This window comes from Ixodes scapularis, unplaced genomic scaffold (assembly GCF_016920785.2).
Source record: "Ixodes scapularis isolate PalLabHiFi unplaced genomic scaffold, ASM1692078v2 PGA_scaffold9__187_contigs__length_104089568, whole genome shotgun sequence".
Taxonomy (NCBI): domain Eukaryota; kingdom Metazoa; phylum Arthropoda; class Arachnida; order Ixodida; family Ixodidae; genus Ixodes; species Ixodes scapularis.
Genome location: NW_024609884.1, coordinates 56,346,690 through 56,357,373, shown reverse-complemented (window position 1 = coordinate 56,357,373; position 10,684 = coordinate 56,346,690). Strand labels below are relative to the sequence as shown.

The 10,684-nt window shown below is 41.6% G+C and overlaps 1 protein-coding gene across 1 annotated transcript in view; it reads left to right on the top strand.

Annotated features, from left to right (window-relative positions):
* LOC8033255 (BRISC complex subunit Abraxas 2) overlaps positions 1-10,684 on the top strand; it is a 44,536-nt gene that overhangs the window by 367 nt on the left and 33,485 nt on the right. The window contains exon 2 of the mRNA XM_002403134.5: positions 274-416. Within this exon, the coding sequence (XP_002403178.1) occupies positions 336-416 (81 nt within the window). The 5' untranslated portion in view covers positions 274-335. The remainder of the gene's footprint in view (positions 1-273; positions 417-10,684) is intronic.

The window sequence follows — 10,684 nt, the reverse complement described above, 5'->3', positions numbered from 1 at the left end:
ACCTCCATTTGCACGCGAGTTCATGAGGCGACGCTGTCGCGTTGTATGATCCGGTATTAACGTATGTTTACGCGCTCGTTGAAAACAGGTGAACCTGTTAGGAAGAAATACATGCTTCAGTCACAATAATACTCATGGGGAGCTCGGAACTTCAAAGCCTAATAATATTCAACCTCCCCATCGCAGTTCTTTGCTTCGCACTTTCACTGACGAGTATATTGTGACTTTGATCGCGTTGTCGTATCTGCAATGCCTATGCTTCACCTCCTGTAGCTTGTGTGCACACTGACGGCAAGGCTACTGTGCGAGTGAAGACGCTCGGCTCTACGTCGGTCATGGCAACGGTGACAGTGACCATGAGCGGCCCCCTCCTCGCCACCCTCGTGTACGAGCATTGCAACAGCCCGGGCGATCAGGTAGGATCCTCAATTGCGGTCTTCTACAACGCCCAGTGGATCGCAGCCAAAAATGCGCTAAAGAGTACGCATGAGCCTGGAGATCTAATCCTAAGAGTGGCTTCAAAACTAGGTTATATGCCGGTTGTTTTGTAACTTCAAATGTTAGAGTGTACTCGAGTCATCAACCCTTGCTCAACCATCCCAACCTCCAAAGATGGTACAGCGCTTTGCTTGGGGATAGTACTAATATTGGCGAAAAAACAGTGAGTGTCCAGGCAGGCTGTGTTAAAGTATGACTAACATTGGCATGCAAATAGGGGGTATTCACTGGACACCGTATTTGAGTGCTCTGTTCGCTGGGCATGCTCAGCAAGAGCATGCCCAAGATCGGCAATCTTGATGGTGCGGTATGCACGTTGCAAAAGCTCGGTGGAAGCTCACCGTCAACACACACTGAGCAGCTACACACTGAGTTATGGCCGCCAGTGAATACCCCCTATAGCTGGACTTCCATTGATCAGAAATATATCTCCAAAGAATATAAACTCTGAATAAAGCTTGTTACCTACTATTCTCAATATTAGCATCTCCAGCTCGTTGCTCGCCCTCCCGCGGCGGAAATGAGAAGCGCTCTGGTGAGGGCCCCCCGGTTGTTCACCTGCTAAGTGGGCGCGGCGGAACTGTTCGGAATCGGGGCTAACGAAAAGTCGTTTCCGAATGCAAACAACACTCTTCACTGCCCCAATGTAGTGCTGCAGCCGGTATGGGATTGTACCTTATTAGAGTTTTAGTATTGCGTATACAGTGAAACCTTTTTAGAACGAACCCACGTACAGCGAATTATTGTCGATATCAAACTCGCAGAAAATTTAAATAAAAATGCATATAAAAGTACTTTTTATAACGAACACCACATTGGCTATATCAAACTTTTTCCCCCAGGAAGGCTTCCAAAAACGCACAAACACTCGTCTTCTAGTCTGTCCCTTCCCCCCCCGCCCCTCCCCCCCCCCCAAAAAAAAAAGTAGGAAAGAAAGTAAGTTCCAAAAGCTCATGCCGCCAGCAAAATGGAGCGAAGAGATGCGATTCAGAAGGGGAGAAAGCTAAAAAACACTGCATGCACACACAGAAAACAAAAAGCTTTTCATCCCAAAGCGGTTGCTTACGAAAAGAAGCAATTCAGTAGGGGAGATAAGCTAAAAAAACAAAATCTGCATGCATGCAAAAAAATAAATAAAACAATTCCAGCGCATTGTTACAAAGCGGAAGCGAAGAGATGAGAAAGGAAGAGAACCTCTCGCCTTACAACGAACGCATCGTGGAAGTTCATTGTAAATTGTTTTTGCTATATGGAACTGATTGTAGCGTTTCCTGCTGTTCGTTATAAACGGGTTAAAGTGTAGAAGCAAATGGAAGTGCTGTGCATTTGCATTAGAGTTGCGTGCTCCATGCTGTGCATGTGCGTCGTCGCCATGCTCCAATCCAAGACTGCAATCTTGGGCTCCGCGCACACGCAGCGTGGAATACGCAACACTAAAGGAAACACAGTGCTTGCGTTCGCTCGTATATGCCATACTAAAACCCATTACTGATTCTCCAGTTTCCAACACCAACTAAACGTGCTGCAGTGAGCAGACATTCAAGTGGGTAGGCGTTCCTTCGAAATGGAAAGCGTGAGATTGTCAAAGTAACGGTGCATAAAAATTAAACTAAATGTTTTGGGAAAATTAAAAATTAAAAAAAATCTTTTTTTTTTTGTTTTTTTTTTTTTTGGTTGGGTGGGGAGGGAGGGGGGCATTTGGTTTGGCAGGTTTGGTGGCGACTTTGGAAGTTTTGCCGATTACCAGAAGTCGCGACTTTGATAGCACCATATGCTTTACCCACAATTAATGTAATTTTGCATGGATTTCTAAAATTTAGTAGAATGTTTTTATTGATCTTAGACTATTTTTATTTTCTAACTTGTTAATTAAAAATGTTGCAATTGTAACCATTGATGATAATTTTCACATTTTTGATTGCCATACTTGTTTGCTCATTTGAAATTAGATTGTGAGCAACACATTACATTAGAGCTTTATAAACTATGTATTAAAGTATATTAATTGTATTATTATTAGTTATACGAATTGCAGCAATGTAGGCCCCCAATGAACACCACAATCACAAAAATAAGCCATTTAACCATAATAGTCATTCCAGAAAGATCACTTTTTTTTCTTTTTAGCAAATGAAAGACTGACATTGTTATCAAGAGAGACAAGCAGTCAAACACTGAATGTAATACATAAAGTCCTATGCGTCACACATTGTTTTAAAACACACACACTTCAGCTGTGTGTGTTTTAATCCGTCTTTGGGTTTTCGTAGCGGGAACAGCTTTTGTTAATTTATATGTTTTGGGAACATATTCTGAACTCATTACCTGTAGCGATATTTTGTAGAATTTTGATTGAAACTGTTATTCTTGTGCTGGGAGTAATATTAAAGCAATTAATCATCTAAATACTCAAAAACCCATTAAAAGTCCAGCAGTTCATTATTTCATATGAAAATTATCTGAGCGAGAAAAGGCAGCAAGAACCTACAAATATCAGCACTGATTTTTTTTCAACTAACACAAAATTCTATGTTACTTCTAAGGCCTATCAAAGTATGATACTTTAAAGGGAAACTGAACTCTCCAAAATATTTTGAAGGCCTGGATTGGGTATGTATGTCACAAAATAAATTTTCCGCAAACTTCTTTAGCTCAATAATTACGCTGTGAGACACATTTTGAGTTATGAGGAATCCAAAATTAACGCCTATACTGAGAAATTACGTCCAAAATAGAGGTTAGTTTCGGTTTCGTTCCAGAATTGAAACGTTCCTCCTTGCGTAAATATTATGCCAAACACCGTTCTTGTTTTCAGGATGAAAAGGTGACTTGCAATCATAACACCCTAGCTTCCTTGTAAAGCAGGAATAATTTGTGTCGCTGAGTGAAGCCAGCACACTAGATAGGCTCAGCAACTGGTCTACCGGCACGCATCTCTGACCCTCACTATAACTGCCATTTTGGAAAACGAGTGGTGCCACCTATAGCAAATTGGAGTCGCGAATAGGCCTCCAGCGTTGCCCAGGGCATACTTGCCAAGTTTTACGATTTGATCGTAAAGTTTCCGCTTTCCAGCGCTTTCTTACGGTTATCGTATTAACAATATTTGTATGATTTTCCGCACCCTGTGTAAAAAAAAAAGTTTTTGTTTAGGCTGCATCTCGCCTGGTTACAAGTTGGGGTTGGCAACACTGGTACATTGACTTGTATATGTTACTGGAACTTTTGCTCATGATCCCTTGAAACCATCTTTAGTACAAGATGTCGAAAAAAAAATACTTGCAAGTGTTTATTCCCAGCTACTCAACCGACTTTCCATTTATGAAGATGTCGCGTAGGGCGAAAGGTACTGATTTGGTAGTCTGTGTCGCTGCAATGTCAACATTTCACACGCTTTTCGCCAGGACATTCTGTGTCATCTGCATACAAAAAAGCACACGGACTCTGCAAAATTAGTTGAAACCAATGAGAAGCTTGGAGGGTACTTTAGTCGATCAGCGGATTACGACACTACCCGAACAGGATGCCTTTTACGGCATTTTTGATCGAACACAACGTGCCGTTCACAGTGGTTGTTGTGGAGACGTTAAAGAGCAAGAACTTTGCTCTTTAACGTCTTCGTTAAACCAGGCACAGGTGAAAGAGTTTTCAGCAAAGTGAAGAAGGCACACACGCATTTCCGCTCCTCTATGTCGAAAAAGACTCTTGAACAGTTGTTAGTTGTGAGATGCAGCCAGTCCGGAAAGTGCCATGAACAAGTGTTTGACAAGAACTTCCTAAGAAAAGCAAAAGCTGCAACTTCCTCAGTGTTGGCCCAACCTTCTACTTCTAACGAATAAGACATTTTGTGCAATGTATGATGTGTTTGTGCCCTAGTTGAGGCATTCTTCTTACCTAAACCAAGTTTTTGAAGAATAAAACAGTTTTCGTATTTCTTCACACAATTGTAGTGTTTTTTAGCATCCCCTGTAGTGTTTTCGGCATTGTAAGGTTGGCAGGTCTGCCAGGGGCACTCCGCAAAGGGACTCATCAGGACTTGTTTTGGGTAGTACAAACTAGAGCATCTCAAACTGTCACACATATACATTGTCCCCCTAAAAAATTTACAAAATGTTTTTCACCGCAAAAATAAACTATGTATTGTCAGACGCTCATTTTCTACCCAAATGCAGCGTCCGAGCCAGATCCCAACGTTTAAATACTAACGTTTATCTTATTCAAAAGTTACGGGTGACTTTCTGAAAATTTGAATGGGAAAATGCTGGCCGACGGAGCTCTTGAATACATGAAGCTCTATGGCACCAAAAACCGAAAACAGGCAGAAATAGACCCATTTTCCCATTGAAATTTTCAGAAAATCACTGTTTTTAATAAGATATTGATTCATGCTGAAAATTATGTGGTTCGGACCTCTAGAACTACATTTGGGCGGAGAATGGGCGTTCGGCATTGCTTAGTTTATTTTTACGGTTAAAAAAACCCCTGTAAACTTATTCTGGGGACATCCTGCCTGCTTTAGTGCGGAATGCGAGATCACGAGGAAAATACAAAGAAACAACAAAAATTTGAACGCCGTCAAAGCTAAGGCGCTAAGAGCGTGAGCCAAAACACACAATTTTATGCAATTAAAAAAAGGGGGGGGGGGGGGGGGGGGGGGGAAGGAAATGTACGGGACACCAGATGTTTTGACGTCGTCCTACAGAAATAAGATACGCATACTCTAGTGGTGGTGGCATGAATCTGGCACTTTTGATTGTCTTGCAGCATTGAATCTAACCGATTTCGGACATCGAAAAGTGTTTTTGCCGTTTTTCAACCCTACACAGAAAGAAAAAAAGCTCAGCGAAGGTGCCATAATTAGTGCAAGGCCGAATTAGGTGAGCTGGAACTTCCCAAAATGAGGGCACCACAGTTTGTTTAAAGCTTCAGCGCAGGAGGTTTATCGTATAGCAGAACCAAGCTTATGTAATCACCCATGCTACCAAAACTAACTAAAAAGATAATCGACAGTGGTTCTGGCAAACTTCATGGTATGACTTTTTTGAGGAGTGATGGAGTCGAATGAAGTGGATTCGGCAACTAGGCTTCTTTGTTTTGCGAGTTTATTTTCGAGCAGAATCGGAGGGAGTTTATGTGAGTGTATTTTTTTTACCAAAAACTCATATTTTTTTCAGAGGCTTCTGTCCTTGTACACAAAAGTATGAGTTTCGCAGATGTTTAGCATCATTGTCATGGGTATAGAACAGCACATTGCGAGTTTAGTGAAATAACCTTTTCATAGACAACACAGCGAGATATAAATTAATATTATTATAAATTTAACAATATAAATTAATTTGTCAAAAATAAGCATGCTATTAATTAAATACCCTCATCTGTCTCAAGACGCATCTTCTTTGAATAGATGTAACCATTAGAATTTGGATACTCAGCGATGTGCAGGGTGCCCTTTCCATTAGCCGTGCAAACTTGGATGTGGCAAAACCTGGACAATAGTGTCTTCGCTGCAAATTACTTCAAAATCTTGGCATGCTTCTAGTTCATTATCATAGAGCTTTCATTTCCTACCCATTGCATGGAGGTAAAAGTGACTGAATCTCCTGAACCCCTGTTATCAATTCAACTAACAAGTAAGTTTAATCCTGAACAAAAGGTGGCGGGAAACGTCTAGGAAAGGGATGTGTTTAGGAGGAAGTCTCTAAGTGGAGTGGCAGAGAAAGCAAGATCTGTTCGACTATTTCTTTTAAGAAGGTTATCTCCTTTTTTTTAATAAGGGGTCCAAGGATATCCTTGTGACCCTTACAAACAAAAGTGTAAAAAAAATGCAGAAGTTTTCCCAGGACTTCAGGAAAAGAAAAAAAAGAAGTAGACTTTCTACAACTGGCAGTTTCCGAATTCTGGGTTTTCCGGATAAATCTTAATCTCCAATATTTTTACGGACGATTGTTTTTGTATTTTAGGAGATTTAAAAAATGCAGAACCTTAATGCTCGAGTCCCACTAGAGCGGCATACAGATACAACCAACACCGACAAGCCTCAAACATGTGTTGCATGCATACAATGGTGCCTTTGGCAAGTTTGCTGTCTCTTGGTGCTTGTGAAGTAAGCACGGGTGATACCAAGCCTGCCAAAGGTACCATCGCTTGCATGCTGCGCGTGTTTGAGGCTTGTCGGTCTCGGTTGTTTCTGTTTGTCACTGTAGTGGGACTCGGACATAATCGTAAACCTCTGCAGTTGTCAGTGTTGTAAACACATAACAAACCAAGGATACTAGGACCACAAAGTCTGGCATGTATTGAGGTATGTATTTAAGTACTTAACATGACGTGCCCCCATTTGGCATCTGCTCTTAGAAAATCTGCATCTATACACTGTTTTATGGACTGCATTTGTTGCAGTTAAGGCTTTGTGCCGCTTGCTTAATGTTAAAAGCCAATGAGCAGCCAGAAAAGAGGAAACTCTCCCTCCATTCCTCCTTTCCATTCGAGAAAGAGGGAGACCCTCCTTTTTTCTGTGGGAAGTAGTTCAGATACCTGTTCCTGTGGGGAAAGGAGGAGAGAAGAGTGTGGGAGGGAGTAGAAAGAAGGAAACTGGGAACTGGTTTTCTTCCCAGCAGAAGATGATTCTGTAGATCGGCATTTAAAGGGCAACTCTGGTCAGAATTTTTTAATCTGGGATTATGACTGTTTTCAGCTCAGTCAGTGTCCCTAATTACAAGATATAATTTTTTTTTCTTTTTTATATTGTAAATAAATATATTTATATTTATATTGACCAGTTTTACAAATATCACGGCTCAAAGTTTGGTTTCGGGCATCTACAGCAAAACCGAAACAATCTGCTAGAGAGGGGTGGCAACACTGATAGCAGCTGTGCGGCCGCGTCGTGACGTCACGGTAGCGCTGTGATATGCCTCGCCCAGAGCCGTATATGTAGAGAGTTTGGCCATTCGTTGGGAAGTCTAGGAGACAAATGTGGAGGCGCCATTGGCCGAAAGGGGGTTGGGAGTGTTCCAAGGCGTCTTCACAAATTCGAACGTGGCCAGCCAGAAGCTGGAAATAATACCCTGGCGGTGGTCGCGAGAAACAAACTTAATAAGTGTGTCGGAGTAATTCTCAGTGACTGAAAATATGGTGCACGTGATGCTTCAGTCTCGGTCATCCAAAATCATGGTGGAAGAGTGCGACTGGCGAAACGATCAACATAATCCGTACGCTAAGCGCCGAGGGCCGGGAATCTGCCGTCCGAGCGGTCACACTCTGTCCGAGCAAAACATAGTTGAGCGACACATTCGTTTCTTACATCTTTCTGTATGATCATGATCGAAACATCACGTGCACCCTATTTTCAACCATGAAGAGTTACTACACTTCACTCTTATGCGCTTATTAAAACCATATACCAACATATTAGAACAGTTTCTCGCTACCACTGCTAGGGGATTCTTTTAGGCTTCTGGTTGGCCAAGAGAGCATGTCAAGCCCACTTTCTGTGTCTGGTGCACACCCTGGCTCTGCCCGCGCCTCCCATTGACCAAACTCCCTGTATACACGGCTCTGGCGTCGCCCAGTATTGCTTGACTAAAAGCTAATCCACTTTGCCACATGTGAAAGAGCTGCTGGTCGCATCTTTAAAATTGGTTTTAGTTGAGTATGCGGCTTTACTTTGGCATAATATTTCTGCTGTGATCACATCTCAAGCTACAATAGCGATGCCAGTCATTTATTTTGGTTTCGTTTTCGAACAAAGTTGCCCTTTAAAGGGGTAGTCCACCGATTTTTTGAGCTACCTCAACTAACTATATTTTCTGACTCCCCGGCCTTTACTCTCTCCGGTATGCTATTTAGAATCGTGAAATTCATAATAGGTATTGCGAAATCGGCAAATGAAAATGATGCAAAAACCAACATTCAAATATACGCTCACTTTTCAGGGCCGTGACGTCAGTGGCAGGCAGGCTTGCCAGTCGAGCAAGCAGCCAAAAAATAGAATATGCCAATCATTTGTTCCGTGCTGGAGCGCGGGTACTGCAGTGAGCTTCCCAAGCATTCATTTGACACCATGAAACTACTTCGAATCAGTTGGGAACAAAATCTACAGCCCAAAGAGTGAACCCCTGCCTTCCTCTGACGTCACTTTTTCATTGTTGCCAGTAGAGACTTTCAGTTTGAAAAACACGGTGACGACCAAAACTGTAAATTCAATAACTTCGCGAAAAAACAATATTTTGACCTAATATTTGGGATACAATTTTAGCTATGTTTGTTGGTTAGTTTAGCAAAATTTCAAGCAAATCGGAGACAATGAAAAAACCGGTGGAGTACACCTTTAAGGCTGGGTCAGACACTTGTGTTAGTATAACCAACTGCATTACAACTGCTTACGACAAGTGTTACCATGGCAACCGAGGGCCATGCGATGTGTCCTAGTGGAATGCAATGCAGCACAGTCAATGCAAATGTCTGGACCAGCCTTTAAGGAAGGACACTACCCAAAGGGGTAAACTTTTGAACCTTTAACTTGATATAAATAAAATTTACAGTATAAACTGGCAGTTGCGAGGTTGAATGCAGTACTAAGTTTCATCTATGTACGTAAATTGTGAAAGAAATTATAGTCGTTTTTATCATCGCCAAGGGGGGAGCTTGTGGGACTGAAACCCCTTAAGCTCCCCCCTTGGCAATGCCACTGGTAGGGTGCATGCCTGAAACATAGCATTCGTAAAGAATGACCATGTGGACCTACTGAAAGGCACAATGACCTGTGTTTCATATAAATGCTTATGCAGCTAAAGCTTTCTTCCAAGTTGCTGGCTCTGGAGAATACACTCATCTGTGCTAAACCCAAACCTGTTCCTTACAATGCAGAAATAACATCATGTTTGCTCTAATTTGATGGCAATCACTGACTGCATTGTCGGAGAAGTGGCAGGTGTGCCATTAGCTCAATAATCCGTGATGTTTTACAAAAGCTTCATGATGCAATACTGGGAAAGTCTTTCCTGGGATAATGTTTTCACTACCTTCTCCCATTGTTAAATGTAAGACTGAAAGACTTCTAGCATCATATTTCGTTTTATGAAACAGAACTGATGACATTCTTATCAGCAGACTTGACAAACCTTTTCATCTGAGGCAATGTTGCCTCATCTTGCAGTCTGAATAAAACTAGAATGTATCTTCACCTTTCATGTTCTATATCATTCTCACAGATTGACCTTTTTATGTTGGTAAAATGGATTCTTAGTAAAGTATTTTTTTTAGATGGATAGACAATTTAGTCTGCACAACAGTACACTTGGACCTGCACAGAAAATATGACATTATCGTTGCCAAAAGCCTTTCCGATAGCATGAAAGCTGCAAAAGCTTTAAGGGACGGGCCTTTGATAGGTTGTGTTCAAAATAAACAATGCACAGTAAATTGCATGAACAGTTGCATCAACTTTTTTTTTTTTGTATGAGAAAGATCTGTTTAGTAATCCCTCACATTCGATTTTTATGGAAGATAAATGTTTGTATTTATGCCTCTGGAGACCAACATTACAAAGTGGCTTATACATTTGCAAACTTTAGAATTCTCTTAACTAAATTTAGGTGATCATAAGATATCATTTCTGCATGTTTAAAAGTACTTTGGAAAGTAATGTTTAGGTGCTCGAAGGGGCTCTGAATTTTATGTTTATGTGCTCCAAAGTGCTACTCCAAAATCCATTTTTAAATACTCTAAAGTGCCACAAAAGTCATTTTCAGGTACTCCCAAAATTGCTCCAAATCACAATTTTGCAGTGGCATCACAGAGTGTTTAAGCAAACATGATGATCACATGGTTTATGGGCACCATGGTTGGATGGATGGATGTCAATGGCTGTACCCTTTGTAACGGGCAGTAGCTTGCGCCACCTAGTCCAAGCCTAAAAAGACAAACATATGATTCCTCCCACCCTTCTAAGCCAATTTTCTCCCCCTATCACCAGGCAGTTTGGGATATCACCAGGATGGCCTTTGGGGATCGGGAAAAAAAACAACAAAAAAAACATCACCTCTTGCCCGGCGAGGGAGGCTCCAATTTTCTTCTGGGCAAACCTTGTCGGCGTTACCCCAGCACCGAACCCACTGCGACTAACTTGTACAGTGTTGCCTGGTTGCCAGGCAAAAATTATTAACATTCGTAAATTGGTTATTGC